The 21,690-nt window shown below is 37.4% G+C and overlaps 1 protein-coding gene across 4 annotated transcripts in view; it reads left to right on the top strand.

Moving 5' to 3' along the window:
- STARD13 (StAR related lipid transfer domain containing 13) overlaps positions 1-21,690 on the top strand; it is a 716,694-nt gene that overhangs the window by 647,941 nt on the left and 47,063 nt on the right. For all 4 annotated transcript variants that reach the window (XM_020997115.2, XM_020997117.2, XM_020997119.2 and 1 more), the window contains one exon: positions 1,154-1,235. In XM_020997115.2, coding sequence (XP_020852774.1) covers positions 1,154-1,235 — 82 coding nt within the window. The remainder of the gene's footprint in view (positions 1-1,153; positions 1,236-21,690) is intronic.

Here is a 21,690-nt window from a genome sequence, read left to right on the forward strand (position 1 = left end):
TAAAATACTCAATTTCCCTACTCTTCACTGGAATGTGAGAGAGAAAGGGGGAGATGTCTGAGCATACTCTGAAATTGTTCCATAAAAGGTTCTTTGTGAATCCAAAGTAATATTAGTTTAATATGTGAAACACTCATAATGAGAAATTTATATAAATTTTAATTAAACTGTACTTCCCAGGTGCATATAAACAGATATGTTGAATATATGACGGGTGAGACAGTATTTATCTTAACATGGCTGAAATTCACTTTCCTAGCTTTGGCCACCAGAGGGGGAATAGTTTTCATCATTGTAGGTTGTAGTTTACAGATCAGTTTGAGTACAGATAAATGAGATGTAATTTATCTTGAATTTAGGAGCTTTGGGGTCCAAAATATGAGATAGTGAACAGAAAGGAAAATAAAGCAAATGATAATGCTGAAAATTAATATTACTGGCCATTTATATCTGGCTAATAACACTTAGTTCTGAGTACTGATCTACAAGCCAAGCATATGTGATAGATAGTGCTTTGAAAAACTGCCAGGTGACTGGGATCCCACAACGTTCTTGGGGCAGAGTATGGTGTTAGCCATGTAGCTAATTTCTCAGTATAAATATTAGAAGGATGTTTAGCTTTTTCTGGCAATGTGGGAAAAGTGTACTCTTAGATATTTCTTTACTAGTCTTAATAAAAAAGTTTTTGAGGTACCTGGGATTTGGGAGACATTTTAGAAACTAAAGGCAAAAACATTTCTCTTTCCTGAGAGAGAATGTGTCTGTTCAGCCAGATAGCTCACAAATTCAGTTGAGTGTGATTAAGTGGCCTTAGTACAGATGTCAACTCTAAGAATGTTTCTCAGAGTCCAGGTCAACATACCTCGTTGATAATGTGGAGATAGAAAAGCTTAGGTTGCTTAATGTTTGATCATACCCAAGGTCAGACACATAATTGTTGTCATAGCTCAAATTTTCTTCACACTTTTAGAAGTACTTATCACATTTACAATAAAACCATCTGTTCTCTTAAGCTTTGTCAGCAGAGCTTTTACCCAGGTTGTAGCATTTTAGTGGCTAAAGTAGATGCCCTCTATTTCAGAAAGAAGGTGCTATGGTCCTCATGATTTTTTTTGTTATTAAATCAAATGTTTGTATGTATCTTTTTTTGTAGATTCACGATTTCCCATCAACATCGAAGCTGTAAAGAAAGATCATGATTTTCTTGAAAAGGACCTTGTAGAACCTCTTTGCAGGTAAAACACATGAAATATTTTTGCATTTTATCTTTTAGCTTCCAGAAGGATTTGGATTATACTCATCTGCATGAATAATATAGTGACACATTTGCAAACAAAAAATATAACGTCCTGTTTAATGCAAAAAGTAAATGACTATTTAATGCCCTTAGTAAATGTACTTAAACTTATTCAGTAATTCATTCAAAAGATTGTGACTGTTCTTGCACAATTTTGTTCATTCACTCAAAGGACTTTTGTTAATACCTACTTCGTGCAAAGCCCTTTGCTAGGGACTAAATAATAATAGCTTAAATTTATTTGTATTAGCTCTGTACAGATGACTCCCAGATGTCTATATCTAGCCCCATCTCTCCCCTGAGCTTCAGTCCTCCATCATCAGTTAATTGCCTATTGAACATTTTCACATTGGATGTCTTGAAAACATCTTAAATCTCAACATGTCTAAAACTGAATTCATCTTTTCCCCTAACTACTCCCTTTTCCCATTCTTCACTGTTTCTGTCAAAGGTACTACCATCCTTCCAGTTACCCAAGTTTGTAATCACATCATTGTCCTAAATTCCTCACCCTTCCTCACCACACATCCAATCAGTTGCCAAATCTTTGTACCTTTACACCATCTAACACATCCTCTCCTGTCCTCCACTCACACAGCTACCACCTTAATTCAAGCTATCATCACCTCTCACTTAGAGTATTACAGCAGCATCTTTATTGGTCTTTCTGCCTCAAGTCTATTTCCACTCGACTATATTCCACATAGCTGCCAAAGTAGTTTTCCTCTAGTGTGGATCTGACCACATGATTCCCTATGTAACTAAGCCCAGTGAGTTTCTATTGACATATCTGTTAGGCTTTTAAAACCCTACACCACCTGTTTTTCCAGCCTCATTGGATACAACTCCGCCTTCCACACTACATGAGCTAGCAAAAGTGACCTTCTCCCCCCCTCACGCAAAACATTCCAGCCTGTCTCTGTCTGTCCTCCATGCCTGAAACCCATTCCCTCCTTCAAGAATGTGTGGTCAGTAATATCAAATGTGTCAGAGGTCAAGGAAGACAAAGGTTGAAAAAATACTTTGGATTTAGCAATTAATGGTATATTAATGACTTTTGAGAGTGGAGTTTAATAAAGTTGTAAGAATAGAAGCCAGGTTGAGCATGATTATAGGTTAATTGGATTTAGTGCTTGGACTGACTTTTAAGGTTTCTGGTCTAATCTCATTTGTAAAATGAGGAAACTGAGGCTCAGAAGGATGAAGTAAGTAAATTGGATGGCAAGGAAAGGTAAGCAGCTGATGTAGATTACATGTTTAGTAGGGATTTTGATATGAGATGCATAAAATGGATTTTTTGTGCTAGAAGAGAATTTAGAGGACACCTGCTCTGATCATTTCCATTTATAGATGAGGAAAGCGAGGCCTAGAGAATGCAGCGACTTGCTTCAGCTCTTATTTCCCGTGTGCTGCATTTGGCGATTTAATCTTTTAGCTTCTAAATTAACTGAATGGAATGAAAGAACTGCGAAGTTATCTTGTAAGAATGGAATGTTCCTTCCCGTTCTCCTTCCTTTAGTAGGAGAGACTCACATATCTAAAGGCAAAGAGGCTATAATATAAAAACTGACAGATAATCAGAGGTATACATGCCCCGTCATTTCAGCTTGCCTCATCTTATAGCAGATACTTATGGTAACATTTTACAGAGTGTTTGTGCCCGACCTGTGGTGGAGCCTTCCAAGCTTCAGTTGGTCTGATCAGCCACAGTTGGACACTCTGTACAATGACCTCAACATAGTGAGGTCATTTTGGTCCTCTTTCAACATGAAGGACAACCACCATGGTAACATTTACATTTCCCTTGTGAAGTCAAAATATAGAACCACCACCGTAAAGACAGCTAGGTTGCACAGTGGATAGAGGCCTGGGCCTGGAGTTGGGAAAACCTGAGTTCATATTTGGCCTCAGACACTTATAAGCTGTGTGACCCTGGACAAGTCAGTTAGCCCCTGTCTGCCTTAGTTTACTCAACTGTATGATGGGAATAATAGTAGCACTTACCTCCTAGGATTATTGTGAGGATCAAATGACGTGGTATTTATAAAGTGCTTCATACATTGTCTGGCATGTTATAGGAGCTTAATAAATGTTTGTTTTATTGTTCCTACCCTCCTTTGATCAAATGTGATTTCTGTTTATACAGTAAGAACAATATTGTGGGATTAACAGGGTAGGTTCTATTTTAAAGTAACTTCTACTCACAGATCATGGCTCTAGATAGGTGGAACTAGGGGGAGAAAGGCAGGGTAGAACATATTAACCATTGGTGAGGGATTATAGTATGTGAAGTGTTTTTTGACTACGATGATAAAATTGAGAGACAATGTTAGTTCTTGAATATTTCAGAAGTTCTTCAAACAGAAGGAGTTTCTTATTAGCTACTACATATTTCCCAATTTCACCCTAGGGTGCCATGGCTATGGCTGTCTAATAGGGAACTGAATATTTGGAATTGTATTCAAGTCTGGAATATGAGGATGTTTAAACTGTAAACTGTAAGCCAAATTAATTAGATGTGATTCTAAAATGACAGGTCTCAATCAAGGAACCAAGTAAAAAAATCAGATATTATTATGCTATATGCATATGAAGGGTTCTATATTACAGAAAGCTGTGTGGCATCAGTGGACATAGTTATGAATGTCAGGCATATGATCTGTGAATTATAGCTCTTGTTCTGACACTTGTTGTCTATGTAGCCTTGGTTAAGTCACTGACCTTTTCCATCAGGATATCTTCTGCAAAATTCTCTGCAGAAGTGTTATGAGGGAGAAGCATCAAAATAACTGTAAAATATTTTTCAGATGTAAAGTTCTAAGTAATAACTGTCAGCCAAGAGCACTAAGAGTCTTCTTTAAGAGTCTATAACCTACGGGGCAGCTAAGTGGCCAGTGCATAGAGCACCGGCCCTGAATTCAGAAGGACCTGAGTTCAAATCCAGCCTCAGACACATAACACTTACTAGCTGTGTGACCCTGGGCAAGTCACTTAATCCCATTGACTAGCCAAAAAAACAAAACAAAACAAAGAAGAGTCTATTCTACAAAGGAGAGATGAATTTTCATCATTATTGAACGTTATTTACCTAAAACATACACATTTCTGTGGACCCAATTTGCTGTGTAGTGCTGATCATTCTCTGTGGTACAGACAGCGGGACAATTTGTTCATGTTTTTGAAGTCATACTTTGAAGAGCTATGTATGATTCACCTTAGTTATTGAATGGGTGTTACTCTCTCGGCATTTATTTATTTACAAAGGTACCAGACAATAGGTGTTATTGAGATGGGACAGGCTTGTATGTAGAAAGAGGTTTAGAATGGCAGGAGATTGTTGAACTTGGAACACTCCTAATGGCAAGATACATTTCCAGAAAATATTTTCAAGCAAAAAAGGCCTTTGGCTTAGAGTTTGCTTAGACCCTTCATGGGGCAGAGAAGCAGGAGAGAAACACACACAATGTTTGGTGAACAAAGGAGACAGAAGGAGCCCCACCCATTTTTTTTGGAGGATCAAAGGGAATAATTACTGAAGCAACAGAGATGAGTGGGCTCGTCCTCTACAATTCCAGTGTCAGAGTGTGGGCAAGGCAAAGAAAGCTCAGAGAAATAGATTGGAATTTTTCCCCCTTGGAATGAGTTCTGCTAACAAGGGACAGATTCACCATCTTAAAAACAGCCATCAGTAGACAGATCAAAGTGGAGAGAAGTAAGTGAATAGCAAAAGACTTTGGAATTAGCCATTCAACCAACCAGTCATGCCTGGTAAGTAATGGTGGAGGGCAGGCTACAATGTCGAAAAATGAGTTCATTCATTTTGTTTATACCAGCCAAGGTGGGAGAAGAGAGGGAGGGATGAGCCTGCAGTGTTCTATTTGATTTTATGTTTTAAAGGTTTGTTAGCTATACTCTTAAAATATTTCTTTGAAATGCCAAGAATGATGTGTTTCTCTAGATCACAGAAACCTAGAGAGGCACAAATCTGGAATATATTTCCTTTTTTATCAGACCTTTGATTTTGCCAGTGGAGTAATGGGACTCCTAGGGTGAAATTCTCTTTACGTATGCAGATTGGCAGTTCCTCTTGTATCCTGTTGTCTTATAGGGTGCAGTGATTTGCTTAGGGTCAAATAAGGGAGTATATGTCAGAAGCAGTACTAGAATCTGGGTCTTCCTGCTGTCAAGGCTAGTCCTTGATCCATTATGCCATACTGCCTCTATACTAATATGACTGTTTTTAGTCAGGTCATCAGTACACTCAGAATCTAATATTCAGCTATTCTTTTGATAATCATAGTTACAGCAGCAAAAATTCTGTTTTGGTATTGTGACTGACAGCTATATGCATAAGTTTTCAGAAATGACATGAGATAAGATTATTTGAGCTAGGGGTCAAATTGCCTTTTTCCCTGTGCTATGTATTTTGGATAAAATATGTCCATTTCTTTCAGGCTGCTGCCGTCTTCTATGTTTATATATAAAAACCTTTGCAAGTAAAAGTTAAAACTTTTGAAAATGGATTGTATGCTGAAAATATAAGGGCCTCCCTACAAGGATTTGGGGATATAAGGCACACATAAGGGCAGCTAGGTGGCGCAGTGGATAGAGCACTGGTTCTGAGGTCAGGAGGACCTGAGTTCAAAGCCGGCCTCAGATCAAACACTTGACACTTACTAACTGTGTGACCCTGGGCAAGTCACTTAACCCCAATTGCCTTTAAAAGAAAAAAAGAAAAAGCTGTAAGGCAAACATCACATACAACCACTCTCTGCCAAGTCCTAGGACACTAAAGGGGGAAGTATATGAGGACAAGAGGATTTCAGTAGTAAGCCCATCACTGAGGATCCTGTAAGGCATAATTATTTAGGGTTATTAGCTTATGTAACTAAATAGATTTAGTATTTAAGAATGCAATGTTGCATTTATTCCTAGTTTTGAATTTCTGGATTAGTTTTAGTGAAGTACCTAATACAATGTAGATAGCTGATAAATGTTCATGAGCTTCATTCATTCAACAGATATTTAATGATGCGTGCCACAACATGGTGCTAGGAGAGGATACAAGTTTGCATGACATAGGCTTAGCCACCATGGGCTTACAGTCTCTAGACACATCCATACATGGCACTATAAATTAGAATGTGTTCAGTACAGTAAAGAGGTACAAATAAAATGTAGATCACACGAGAAAGAGATTGCTTCTGGAAGGAAGTGACAGTCCAACTGGACTTTTCAAGGTACATTGGGCTGGGGGGATTTAGAGAGAAAGGACTGTTACAGGAAGAAGAAATAAACAGAAAAGCATGGGGTATGTTGAAGGGATGAAGAGTGGTCTGGATTCGGTTTGAGTATAGGGTACAGGCAGGGGGAGGTAAGGCTGGTAAGGTAGATTTTGGATGCCAGGTAGAAAAATATTGGGTTTCACTCTGTGGGGGCAGGGATTTGAATGGAGGTTTTTGAACATTTTGAACACGATCTGAGTTATGCTTAAGGAAGGTGAATCTAGCATCATTGTGCAGAATAGCCTGGATAAGGTAAAGATAGGAAGCAGGAAAACAATAAAATCTCAGCAGTAGAAGGAAGAGAAATGAATAAGCGTTCATATAGCACCTATGTACCAGGTACTGCGCTAAGTATTTTACAGGTATCTCATTTGATCCTCAGAACAATCCAGGGAAGTAGGTACTATTATTATCTCCATTGTACAATTGAAAAAACTGAGGAAGCGTTGAAGTGACTTGTCCAATGTCGCACATTGTCTGAGTAAGTATCTGAGACAGGATTTGAACTCAAATCTTATTGACTCAAGGACCAAGCACTTTATCCACTATGCCACCAGCTGCCTCAATAGTAGAGATGTCCTTGCATAGCCTATATCAGATTGCACGCCATCTTGGGTTGGGGAGAATAAAGGAAGGAGGAAAATTTTAAATTCGCCATCTTATAAAAGTGAATGTTGAAAACTAAAAATTATTTCATTAATTGATTTTAAAAAATAGAGATGTCCTTAGAGGTCATTTAATCTAACTTATACCTGGACAGAAATTCCCTCTACAACATTTTAAACATTTGGTCATCCTGCCTCTGCTTAAAGCTCTGTAGCAGGGAACTTTACCATTTCCCGAGGCAGCCTGTTCCACACTTCTATGCAGCTTTAATTTATTGGAATTTTCTCTTATATAGCCATCTTCCAGACTCACTTTTCCAGAGTGAAGTCGGCTACATCTCTCTCTCACAGGAGTCTAGGGAGCTACCCCTAAGGGTTCAGGGATATCTTTCTCTAATGCTGTTGACTCACATCACCATTCTGGTGTGTTTACGACCAATGATTAGTAACCCAATTCTACTTAGCCAGTTAATATCAGTTAGCTTTTCCAGTTTAGCTAGGTAGCAAAGTGGATAGAGTTCCTGGTCTGACGTCAGGAAGACTCATCTTCCTGAGTTCAAATCTGGCCTCAGACACTAGTTGTATGACCCTTGGCCAGTCATTTAACTCTGTTTGCCTCAGTTTCCTCGTCTATAAAATGAGCTGGAGAAGGAAATGGCAGGCCACTCCAGTATCATTGCCAAGAAAACTCCAAATGGGGTCATGAAGAATCAGATACAACTGAACAACAATAGCAGCAGCTGCTGCCACCCCTGCTACCACCTTTTACGTTGGGATATTTACTGCAAAGAGACAGCAAGAAGAGACATGCAGATATGTCCCCCAAACTCATGAGGAAGCAGTCTCCCCATGGCACCTCAGACCTTGAGGAAAGTAAACTCAAACTTAAGGCCATTTCTGTATACCATTGGCCCTACCAAGTTCACTTCCAAATGTATCAACTTACAGGTGAGTCCTTATTCCAGCTATTCCTAATCCTATTCCTGATGAACTAATCCCAGTCGGATCTCTCAGCCTCAATGGATCCTCCTTGCTTCTGGTCAGGCTGGCTGCAGAACCTGGCCTGGACCTCTAGTGGCCCCCCCCCATGCTGACCTAGCTCATGAGGTTGCATCTATCTCCAGTACTCCTTTACCTAAAAGCAGAAAGAATAAATTAAAAAAAGAGAGAAGTAGCAGCAGAGTCGTGTGCTGATGGGCCACATGGTCACTAGGCTTCCCACCCAGTGGGGAGAGAGAAAGTCCTCAGCCTGTCTTCTGCCATAGAGATTTAGACCATTCCCCAATCCGGCATTGTACCATAGCCTTCCAGGAAAGAGCCAGACAAAGGCTACTCTTCAACACTTGGTTAGTGGACAAGATCCAATTACATAATGTCTGTGCATGCTCCAAAGTGCACATAAGGATTGCATCAACTAAACGTGCTATGCACAAACATAAGGACGTAAGTGGTTCGTTTGGCCCCTCTTTCCTCCCTAGCAACAGAGGAAAGCTGCCTGTCCAAAACTCTTCTGCCCTTTAACTCTTAGGTCTGCCAGAAGTCTGATCCCTTTTCCAAATGAAATCCTTCTAAATTTGAAGAGTACTCTTATGCCTCTTTGAAGTCTTCTTTTCTCCTGGTTCAATATCACCATTTCCTTCAGTGACCCCTTGAAAGTCATGATCACCAGTATTTTCAATATGCTGGTCACCTTCCTTTGAGTGTACTCCTTCTTGTCAGTGTTCTTTCTCTAGCACTGAATGTAATACTCCACATGTGTCAGTATTTATTTTTAAGTATTTAATATTTTATTTTCCCCAAATACATGTAAAAACAATTTTAACATTTGTTTTCAAAAATTGAGTTCCATGTTTTCTCCCTCTCTTCCTACTCTGCCCTCTCATTGAAAAGGCAAGCAATATGATATGTTATATATGTGCATGTTTCCATATTAGTCATGTTGTAAAAGAAAACGAGAAAAAAAAAGATTTAAAAAATATGCTTCAATCTGCATTCAGTCTTCATCAGTTTTTTCTTTGGAGATAATATGACATTTTCATAATTAGTCCTTTGGAATTATCTTGGATCATTGTATTACTGAGAATAGATAAGTCATTCAGAGTTGATCATCATACAATATTGTTGTTAGTTTTTAATGTTCTCCTGGTTCTGCTCACTTCACTTTGCATCAGTTCATGTAAATCTTTCCAGGTTTTTCTGAGAGCATCCTGTTCATCATTTCTTATAGCACAACAGCATTCCATCACAATCATATAGCACAGTTTATGCACCCATTCCCCAACTGATAGGCAACCCCTCAATTTCCAATTCTTTGCTGCTACTAAAAGAGCTATTAATATTTTTGTACATGTAGGTCCTTTTTTTTTTTTTAATCTCTTTGGAATACAGACCTAGTAGTGGTATTGCTAGTTCAAAAGAGTATACATGGTTTTATAGTCCTTTAATGGTTGAATCAGTTCACAACTCCACCAACAGTCCATTACTGTCTGTTTTCCCACATGCCTTCCAACATTTGTCATTTTCCTTTTCTGTCATATTAGCTAACCTGATACGTGTGGGGAGATAGTACCTCAGAGTTGTTATAATTTGTGTTTTTTTAATCAGTAGTGATTTAGAGAATTTTTTCACATAACTAAGGTAGCTTTGATTTCTTTTTCTGAAAATAGCCTGTTTATATCCTTTGACCATGTTATCAGTTGAGGAATGGCTCTTATTTTTGTAAATTTGACTCCATTTTCTATATATTTGAGAAATAAAGACTTTAACAGAGAAACTTGTAATTTTTTTTTGGTTATATTTGCTAACTGTATTTCTCTCCATCCTATTTTTCTCTCTGTTCTGCTCTCTCTCCTTTCACCCTATCCATCCTCAAGTGTTTTGCTTCAAACAACTATCTTTATCACCTTTCCTTCTATCAGCTCCTCCCCCCATGTCTCCTTCTCCTCCAGTTTCCTGTAGGGTGAGATACATTCTATACCCAACTGAATGTGTGTGTTATTCTTTCTTTGAACCAATTCTGATTAAAGTAAAGCTCGTGTGCTCCCTTCCACTTATCCCATCTTTTCTTCTATTATGAAAGCTTTCATGCCTCTTTTACATGAGATAAGGTACTCCATTCTGTCTCTCCCTTTCCCCTTCTCTCAGTGCATTACTCTGTCACCTCTTAATTTTATTTTTTTAGATAGTCATCCCATTATGTTCAACCCACACCCATGCCCTCCATCTGTATATACTCCTTCTAAATGTCATAATAATGAGAGAGTTCTTAGAAGTTACAAGTATCTTCTTCCCATGTAAAAAGATAAAGAGTTTAACCTTATTGAATCTTTTACAATTTCTCTTTGCTATTTACCTTTTCATGCTTCTCTTACTGTATTTGAAAGTTAAACTTTCTATTCAGCTCTGGTCTTTTCATCAGGAGTGCTTGAAAGTCTTCTATTTCATTGGAAATCCATTTTTCCCCTGGACAATGATTATATTCAGTTTTGCTGGTAGGTAATTCTTGGTGGTAATTCTAGGTCCTTTGCCCTCCAGGATACCATATTCCAAGTCCTCTGTTCCTTTAATGTAGAAGTTGCTAAATCTTGTGTTATCCTAGCTGTGGCTCCATGATATTTGAATTGTTTCTTTCTGGTTGCTTGCAATATTTTCTCCTTGACCTGGGATCCCTGGAATTCGACTCTATTCCTAGGAGTTTTCATTTGGCGATTTCTTTCAAAAAATGATCAGTGATTTCTTTCAGTTTCTAATTTACCTTCAGATTAGAGTATCAGGACAGTTTTCCCTGATAATTTCTTGAAAGATGATGTTTAGGCTCTTTTTTTTTTTTATCCTGGCTTTCAAGTAGTCCAATAATTCTTAAATGATCTCTCCTTGATATGTTTTCCAAATTGGTTGTTCTTCTAATGAAATTCATATTTTCTTCTATTTTTTCATTCTTTTGAATTTGTATGACTCACAGAATCATTAGCTTCCACTTACCCAATTCTGATTTTTAGGAAATTATTTTCTTCAGTGAGCTTTTGTACCTGCTTTTTCATTTGGCTAATTCTACTTTTTAAGGAAATCTTTTCTTCAGCAAATTTTTATTACATCTTTTTCTGTGTGACCAATTCTGCTTTTTAAGGAGTTCTTCTTTTCTTCAGTGAATTTTTGTACCTTTTTTATCATTTGGCCTATTCTATTTTTTAAAGTGTTATTTTCTTCAGTATTTTATTTTGTTTTCTTTATTAAGCTGTTGACTCTTTTTTCATGCATTTCTTACATAACTCTTATTTCTTTTCCCCATTTTTCTTCTTATGATATGATTTTTTATGATTTTTAAAATCCTTTTTGAGCTCATTCATGAGTTCTTTTGGGACCTGAGGTGGGTTCACATTTGTCTTTGAGGCTTTGGAAATAGCAGTTTTGACTTTGACTTCTGAGTTTGTGTTTTGATCTTCCTTGTCACTATAGTAACTTTCTATGGTTAGGATCTTTGTTGTTGTTGTTTGCTCATTTTTCCAGCATATTTCTTGACTTTTAGCTTCATATTAAAGTTGGGCTTTGTTCCCAGGGTGGAGTGGGCACTGTTTCAAGGTTCAGGGTTTTTTTTGTGCAGCTGTAATTCTGTAATAATAATTCTGTAATAGTAATTCTGGTAACCTGTAAGTTTTTGAGTCTTCCAAGGTGGTATGAGCTAAGGAGAAATATGTCTACTAATCTCCTGGGCTGTGCTCTGGTTTGTGAGCAGCCGTAAGCAATCTTTTCCACCTTAGAACTATGACCAGGATCTCTGCTGTCCTGTGACCACAAGCTCTGGCGTGCTAGTGTTCCTTCTCATCCTAGGACTGCAACCTAGGCCTGCAATGGGGATCCACATGTGGGCAGTGCAACAGAGTCCTGCATATCCAGTACCAGCAATGAAACCCCTGTAATTTCCTCCTGTCCTGTTGTCCAATTCCTTTACTATCTATGGGCTGAGAGCTCCAGAAGCTGCTGCTGCTGTTGCTGCTGCTGCTGCTGCTGCTGCTGCTTATTCAACCACCCCCTGGGCCTGCTGCTGGTCTGCTAGTGCTTGGCCTGTGGTGGTGTGACCTGCCTTGGAATTCACTCCATTACTTACACCTCAGCCTCCCACAAAACAGACCTTTCCTGATAACCTTATAAGTTATCTTGGGCTGAAAAATTATTTCACCCCATTTTTGTGGATTCTCCTCCTCTAGAATTTGTTTTGAGGCATTATTTAAAGTTGTTTGGAGGGGAATTTGGGACAACTTGGGCAAGTCCCAGCCCTTTTCTCACCATCTTGGCTCCATTTCCCTTGGTAAGCATTTATTAAGCATCTGCTGTGTGCCAAGCTCTGTGTAAAAGCGCTGGGAATTAAAAAAAAAAAAACCCTTTCAAGGAGCTCATGGTTAGAGAATATTTTTTGTCTTCTTTATTAATTTTTGCTAGTTCATTTTTAAATTCATTTTTTAAAAATTTTTAATTCTGACTTTTCTCCCTCCCTGTAGCCACTACCCATTGAGAAGGCAAGCAATATGAAACTCTCTGTATATGTGAAGTCATGCAAATCATATTTCTGTATTAGCTATATTCAAATTTTTTTTTATAAACAGGAAAAATAAAGTGGAAAAAAGTATGTGTCAGTCTGCAATCATAGTTCATTAGTTCTCTTTCTGGAGATGGATGTCATTTTTCATCATGAGTCCTTTGGCATCATCTTGGATCATTGTATCGCTCAGAGTAGCATAGTCTTTCACAGTTGATCATCTTTACAATATTGCGGATACTGTGTACAATATTCTCCTGGCTCTGCTCACTTTACTTTGTATTAGATTATGTAAGTCTTTCCATGTTTTTCAAAACTACCCCTTTTGTCATTTCTTATAGCACAATAGTATTCCATCACAATCATATACCACAAGTTGTTCAGCTATTCCCTAATTGATGGGCATCCCATCAATTTCTACAAAAAGAGCTGTTATAAATATTTTTGTACATATTGATCCTTTTCCTTTTTTCTTTCATGTCTCTGTGATACAGACCTAGTGGTGGTATTTCTGGTCAAAGGATATGCACAATTTTATAGCCCCTTAGGTATAGTTCCAAATTGTGGAAGACAACATTTAAACAAATGTGTTCTGACCATTGTAGAGTTCTTGACACTGTGCTCTATTATACAATCTATGGTCACGTAAGCTTCTTTGGTTATTTTCTCAGTCTGACTTTCTGGCATGACTTTGACAACACTGTGACTAAAAAAATTTTTTAGCTTTTAGTCCACCAAAGAACCCAGCGTTTTCACAGGAACTACTCCTATTATTCATTCCTCCATTCTAATGACGAGGATTGTGAAGTGTGTGTGTGTGTGTGTGTGTGTGTGTGTGTGTTGCTCTTTACTCTCCAGCTGAACACAAAGGTTGCCTTTTGCTTTGAGTATGGTAAAAGAATGGCGTATAATAATAATTACAATTTTAAAAATAGTAATAAAGATTGGCATTTCATTAACTATGGTTTTAAAATCCTCTTTACGCAAATATTTTTCAACACTAGAATGTTTATGCAAAGACTTTTATACTCTTTCATACAGTATAATATTATAAAGCAGAATATATAAATGCACCCAACAAATAATATGTTTCCTTACAAAAGTCCTGGGTCTTTTATGCAGCTATCACTACCTGAAGTACATTCCATTTCTTCTCTGAAGACAATTTGCCCATCTGTGTCTACATTACATTGTTATTTTCTGAGTTCTCTTTAAATGTCCTAAGGGCAAAGATTCTGTTTCTGAATTTTAAAAACATGTATTGAATATTTCATGACACTCTTTTAAAAAAATCTAAATAATAACAACAATGTGAAACAGGTAATTTGCTGCATTACCAAAGGGTGAGAGCTGACTAGATATTAGAAATGTAGCAGTACCATGTTATAATGTCAACAGCAGTAAAGCAGTACTAATCATTACTTTCTGCCTTCTTCATGTGATCAATGATTCACTCACTAAAACAAGTTACCACAAAAGTATTGGTAGCTTTACTTTTACTTACGACATATCCTTCTCTAGTCAAAATTATCAGGATTGTGAAGATCTGCTGAAAATGCCATAGATGAGTTTTTAAATCCTGTCCAGCCTCATGAGTTCAGGACAAAGCATTCATTGTATACAGTGAATAACTTTCTGGAGTTCTCTCTTCTCACTGAAGTGATAATCTCAGAAGGGACTGAAGTAGGTCTTAGATGTCCCCTTTCTCCCCGTATTCCATATATAGTGTCCCCATACCCAAGTTCCCTGCTCTGATATGTCAGTCTTCTGTTTTAAATATTTCAGTGACTCTCCATTGACTGAAAAACAAAGAATAAACCCCTACTTCTGGTTTTAAGGTCCTTTTCTAATCTGGTTCCAGTTTAGCTTTAGGTGATGTGCCTTCACTTCCTCCACTTCCAGCCTTATTAGACTCTTCTTTGTCCTCTCTTCTGATTCTTCCCTTTCCCATTCTGTATTCCTTTCCTTCAGGCTATGCCTCTGAGGAGTGAAATTAATTCCTCACCTCTATCTTTTGAGCCATTTCCCTTTCTTCAAGGCATTGGACCCCATGCCACTTTCTCTGTGAAGCTTTCCTGGTTACCCCTCTCTAAGGGAAATAGTGATCTTTTCCATCTAAAGACTTTTCAGAAGACTTTAACCAAAGTGCCTTCCAAAGCACTTAACTGACTCTCTCCTGTGTTATAAATCATTTGCATATGTGTTTTTCTTAGTATTTGATTATAAGAGGAAGGGGGTCTATGCTAATTACCTTTTTGATATCATGTAGTGACTTATATGCAGTAGATGCTTTAGAAGGGTTTGTGGACTTGATAAATGGTTGTTAGATGAATGAAGCTGTGATCTTACCTTTCCTCCTACTCTCACCCTCTCCGCCTTCCATGATGTCTCCTATTCATCAGAGCTTGGCCTGTTTTTCCTTTGGAAGTCAACTAAAATACTATGTCACTGCTTTTGTGAACATCTGGATTTTTGTTTCATAACATCTCATTTTTGGCATAGAAACTTAGCTCATTCTTTAGTTTGCCTTTTTTTTCCCCTCTGAAAAAAAAAGCAATTGTTTGTGAGTACAGCATCATTTTGCAAGAACAGAACTCAGTATTTATGGCCACAACATGACCCCTTGTAAAGAGAGGGGCTGTAATGAAAACATCAGCCGACCTTTGATCATGCCATTCCAGGGCACTACTATAACACCATGACAGATACTATTCTATTTTTACAGTGTTCTTCCCCCCCCACACACACACACACACTCTTTCCCCCAAATACCATAGAGCTCTCATGTTTGATGGCCTGCAAATTTTTTTTGAGGCCCAACCCTCATGAGGTTACATACCATAGTTGTTTATTTGGCATATATTTTGCTGCCCTTTTTTTCCCAAAATCTGTGTTTACATGAACTTTGAAGACATTAAGACCTTTCCCATGCCCTGCAGCAACACTGTACACACACACACACACACACACACACACACACACACACACACACATTCACACATGCGCATACATATCCACAGAGGGGTGTTTACCCCTGGCTTTGATCTCAGTGTTGGTAATGATCATTCCTTCAGATAATTTTGTTTCATCAAGTCTCCCTATGCCATACCCAGGGCAGTAGTGAGCACACTGGACTGGTTAGGTACCTGTATCCACTGACACATCTGCAAAGGGTAAGAAGCTCAGGCTGCCTGGACTCGAATCAAAGAACATGTGGCAGATGTCACTTCTCTTGCCTCCTTGGCAGGAATGTTGGAAATGCCATTGAAAAACTGATGTTTGTGCCAGCATGGGATCCTAGATGACTGATTTTGACTTCCAGTAAGGAAAGAGGAAGTTTTCTTATGAACTTTGATTATTAGGAAAGAAAGTTCCTCATGTTTCCCTGTGCAGAAAGCAGAATGTACAACTACAAACTGATAGGTCTGTTGTTTTGTCTTCTGCAGCTGTGAAGTTCCATTATCAGCCAAAATTGGACAAAAGTGATCTCTTGGTGAATCACAAACGCGATTATTATAATGTTTCCTCATAGGATATCATCAGGGCCAGAGTGAGAATCATGAATTACATTTCCCCTGCCCAGTGGTCTTTTGTGTTTATTTCTTTTTTGATTCTAGTAGTTCCTTCAGAACTTCAAATTTCAGTTTTTAAAATTAGATTTCTTTTCACCTTTAACTATTAGTCCTGTTAATAGATTCTTGGAACGAAAGTAGGAAACAAGGACATTATAATAAAACGTCAGTTTGGTGAAAGACTTCTTCCCAAAAAGCCAGTTGCTTTGTTAATGCAATTATATTCTTTTTCTTTGCCACATGGTTAGGTTGGAAAGGATCTGTTTTGTGTTTGTCTTTCTATGAGAGATCTTTTCTCTTTGGCTCTCAATATAATTAAGCAATAGCTCCTATGAATAATCCTATAGGAAAGAAAATAGTCAAGAAGTATTAAATACCTACTATGTGTTAGGCACTGTGCTAAATACTACAGAAGAGAGAATTCTGGTCTTAGAGTCAGGAAACCTATGTTCAAATCTTGACTCTAACATTTTCTAACTGTATGACCACAGACAAGTTACTTTCTCATTCTTATTTTTCTCATCTATAAAATATAAATGATACTACTTATATAACCTATCTTGAAGGCTTGCAGGAGAGAGAAGCATTTTATAAGTCTTGAAATATGCTATATGTATGAGTTGTTCATTATTCAAAGTTAGACACATCTCGGCTCCACTTTGATCTTGTTTGTAGTGCGAATGAATTGTGTATTTGTGAGTGGAAAAATACCTTTGGTTATCTACATGGTATTCAGTTGATTCATAATATTCTGAAGAACATTTGTGTCAAGAGATGGACAAGAATCATACAGGAAGAGTGGTTTGTAGTGGTGCTAGGTGTGGAAGAGAGGTAAAAAGATACATCAGTGAATGGAATAGTCACACTTATGAAATAAATCACTGATCCGCATCAGCATATGAGTCACTTATCTCTACTCCAAGTTCATGTATTTGCTCTAGAAAATACTCCTCACACTAAAAACAGGTCTACATTAGTGCAATTAGGGAGCCCCAAAAAGTTGTGAGCAGGAGGATGATGTGGTAAGGCTTGTGCACTACAGAAATTGTTTTTTACAGCTACATGAAGGGTAGATTGGGGAAGGGAGAGACTAGAAACCGGTTGATCAATTAGGAAACTATTACAGTAGTCCAAGTAAGAGGTGATGCTTGCCTAAACTAAGATGGTAATCTGGAATGGAAAGAAGGGGATAGATGTAGGAGATGCTGAAGAGGTAGAATTGACAAGACTTGGTGACATCAGATATGAGTAAGCATTGAGAAGGGGGGGAGAATGAGATAAGTGGAAGAACTGAGGACAATCCTGAGGTGCTAATATCTGCAACAGAACTAGGGAAGTTGAGAGAAGGGTGAGGTTTAGAGGGAAAGGTGATCAGTTATGTTTTAGACACACTGAGTTTGAGCTAAGAATGGGACATCTCTAAAGATGTCCAGCAGATGTGGTGAGACTAGAACTTAGGAGAAAGATATAAGGGATGGATATGTACATCTGAAAAACTGAAGGGATTGAAAGAGAAAAGAATATCAGTTCCTTTGTCACTTGAGTCTCAGCTTTTAAAAGGCAACAACAGCTCTCCTGAATGTGTCAAAAAGCATATTTGAAGTACAACATAAAGACTTCTGTACTTTTTGTACATAAAGCAAAAAAAAAAACCAAAACTGGTAGGGTTTCTTTTTTTCATCTGCCTTCATTAAGATGATGCACTTAGCACTTTGCAGAGCTCAGAATGGTTTCTTTGTACTCAAGATGAAACCAAATTTGTTTTATCTTTGGTCATGGGACATGAATCCTCCACAAAAACCCAGTGACATGCCTCATGATTCCAAAAGCCAGCTATTGGATTCTACCAAGCTTTAATGTCTTTAGATACAGAGTTGGTAATAGGCTGCCCATTGTCCAAAGACCAGCCTGAATAAATGATGATCATTCAGTTAGCGTTTATTAAGCACCTACTCTATGCACTATTTATAATTTGCACAAAAGACAAAAGTAAAATAATCTCCACTTTAAAGAGTTTATATTCTGTCTTGTTAGAGATAACAATAGGGGCAACTAGGTGGCCCAGTGGATAGAGCACCAGCCCTGAAGTCAGGAGGAGTTGAGTTTGACTCTGACGTTAGACTCATATATAACACTCAGCTGTGTGACTCTGGGCAAGTCACTTAACCCTGGTTGCTTCACCAAAAAGAGAGAGAGAGAGAGACAGAGAGAGACAGAGAACAATAGCTGGCATAAGTCCTTTAAGGCTTGCAGAGTACTTTACCTTTATTATATCATTTGATGACGACTTTCTCAGGTACCTGCCAAATTTGGAGAGCTTCATCATGACTAATAATTTGTCTACCAGCTAATGACTGTGACCAAACAAATAATCTGCAAAATGAGATCCAGTTCCTACTGACTTCTTTCTGGTGGCAAATGATAATAAGGGGGACGGAGGGTGCTAAGAATTATACAGTTCTTAGGCCATTTACAGGCATTGGTTTCAGAATATAAGATCTTTGTCTTATGATCAACTAAATGACACAGTATAGGAAGAACTAAACCAATTTCCATTCTTACCAAAACTGAAATCTGAAGATGTAAAGAAACTCCATTCAGTTCAATAATTCAATGAGTGTTTATTAAATATCTCCTGCAAAAAAAGAGTATCTGCCATCAGGATGCTTACATTTTTCTGAAGGTTGCAACAGTAAACAAAGAAGTATAATGCAAGAAAAAATGAGGAAGAGAACACTAGTAATTAATAATAACAATCAGAAGACATCACAAAGAAGGTAACACCTGAGCTGGTCCTTCACAGAAGACAGTCATTCCATGTAGTTAAACCAAGATAGCTCCTAGCTCATCCTGGGATAGTAGAATAATGGAATTAACAGAATTGGTTTCATCACATGCCCAAGGGCAACAAGAAAGATCATTTTGTAGGACACTTGGTCATATCGCTTTGCTGTGCTTCTGATGAGTATAGGCAAGGGGACCAAGATGAAGATGTTTTCAAAAAGTAGACCAGTGTCTGTTGCAAAGATTTAGCACTAAAGAAATTTTATGATAAGCTTAACAAGATTCTCTAAAACCAAGTCAAAATATACTTCAGCCCTTGATGACCTTTATGCAAAAGTAGTCACATGAAGAGATGGTAAAAATAGTTGGAAAATATAATTCAGGATTAGGAAAGAAAGATAGAAAATACAGAACCTTAAATCTGGAATCATAGATATTTTAGGAAAATTGCTGGAAATCCATAGACCTGAATAACAACACCAAACAAATGAAATTCATTTTTTTTTCCTTGAGAAAATGGCACATTACCAAGGTAGGTGTCGTTTCAGAATTAGCTGTGTTCAGTCAAATCACTGATTGCTAAAACAAAGATCAAAATTGACACAAGGTTAGAAGAAAGGATTAAGATAATCATCAGACACAATTACAGCAGCTCCAGCACAACCTATTGAAATTATCTGTGGCCTATTAAATATGGGAAAGAGGTAACAGCAAAGGCATTGATTTTCATTATCATTGTTTGTCAAGGAAGCTCAGTCGATGTAAAGCAGTCATTACAATAAGGAGGCCAAAAGAACCCAGAAAAACGTCTTGGCCAATAAAAACATAATATAGTTTCCAGGTAGAGAGAAATGACAGTGAAGGGAAACATGAATTTAGGACATAAGGTCATTTACAAAATATCACAGAATAAGATAATGAAAGATTGTAAGCAGAGTAATTTCACAGAACAGCAAAAACCAACCGGAAAGGAAAATGAACCTGAAAAAAATTAGCCAGATCATTCCAAGGATTTTTATGCATAAAATTGAAAGGGAACAATAGATATGAAATAAGAGAAATTTATTAGTGCTTCTGTAGAACTCTACCTTCTTCCTCAGTGGCATGGAATCTCAGCCTTTGGACATCTCAGTACACAATGTACTATACAACGATATAGAAATGAATTTCAATAAAATGAACTCAGGAAGAATTACTATACCAGATTGAATTACAGAGGAAATCTGTGCTGGAGCCTACTCAATTTTAAAAGCAATCAAAAATGAATTTTTAAAATATGATAGAGAAAATTCCAAAAGAAAGAGTATACCGTGAATGGTATTACTACAAAATAAGATGTTCAAGAAGACATCAGTAACTACTGGTTCATGTGCCTAATTTCTCATCTCTGGAAAATCTTTACAAGAATTTTAGATAAATATAAATTTTTCTGTGTCTGTCTACATCTCTATTCATATATACACACATATTGAGGACATTTTTCAAGAAATAGGTAGATTTTTTGCAGGTGATTCTCTGCAACAGACTATATCTAGTCACAAAAGTGACTGAATGCTATAGAAAACACTAAGGTACAGTCTGTTTTAGAAAATCGCCTATAAAAGTCTGCCCATCCCCTTGTAGAACATATGCATTGTTGATTTTTTTTATTATTATTTAGCATTTGACTTAGTGAAGCATATCTCGGACTTGAAGATTTCTTGAGCAAGGTGTCCCCTATGCACATGTTAGTATTATACAAGATTCCTTGATAGATATAAGCAGAAAGAACTTTATTCAATGGTCCTCTGATTTTTTTAATATTACGAGGTATAAAATATAAACCCTTTAAACCACAACCATGCCCAATGTCCAAATGGAAAAGGGATTGACCTTAGGTGTTGCTTAGTAGTTATCTTTATTTTTAAATGGTTTATTGATTTTTTTTTGCATGTTTACAGCACTCTCAGTTCTGAGCAAGACCCCCTCTCTCTTAAAACAAAACAAAAAACCCCAAGTAAAACAAATGTGACACAGTGACTGTGACTGACAGTATTTAAATACATTTTATCATCAGTTCATCTAGAAGCAATATTAGGTAGTGTCTATAATCTGAATTCTGGTACATTTTGGTTTTGTATTCCTTTATATCATTTTTGTCATTGTGTGTATGTGTGTGTGTATATATATAATATATACGTGGGGGGGTATATACACACACACACACACACACAGATATATATATTTCTCTTCAGTTTCTGTTTCCTTCATTATGTATCAGTTCTTCTAAGTTTTCCAATACTTCTTTGATTTTCTCTCAATTTAGAGCTTAACCAACAGTGTATTGATTCACTGAGGTCTTCTCTACATGCTTCCTGTTTTGTGATGACATTGTGCTAATTACATCAAACTTCATAATATGCATCTGAATGGGCAGGCCATTAAGCTAATCCTTATTAGAGCTTGCATATATACTTCATAGGGCCAATTACAGAATTAAACAGGAGGGGAGTGAGCTGAATTACATTTGAGAAATTAGAGCTTTCAGAAATCACAAGCTCTACTCCCAAAGTACATGTTTGTATGGTGATTCCCAGTGGAGTTTTATACCTATAAATCATGAAACACCATGATA

The sequence above is a fragment of the Phascolarctos cinereus genome, unplaced genomic scaffold, assembly GCF_003287225.1.
Source record: "Phascolarctos cinereus isolate Bilbo 61053 unplaced genomic scaffold, phaCin_HiC Scaffold_726;HRSCAF=1367, whole genome shotgun sequence".
Taxonomy (NCBI): domain Eukaryota; kingdom Metazoa; phylum Chordata; class Mammalia; order Diprotodontia; family Phascolarctidae; genus Phascolarctos; species Phascolarctos cinereus.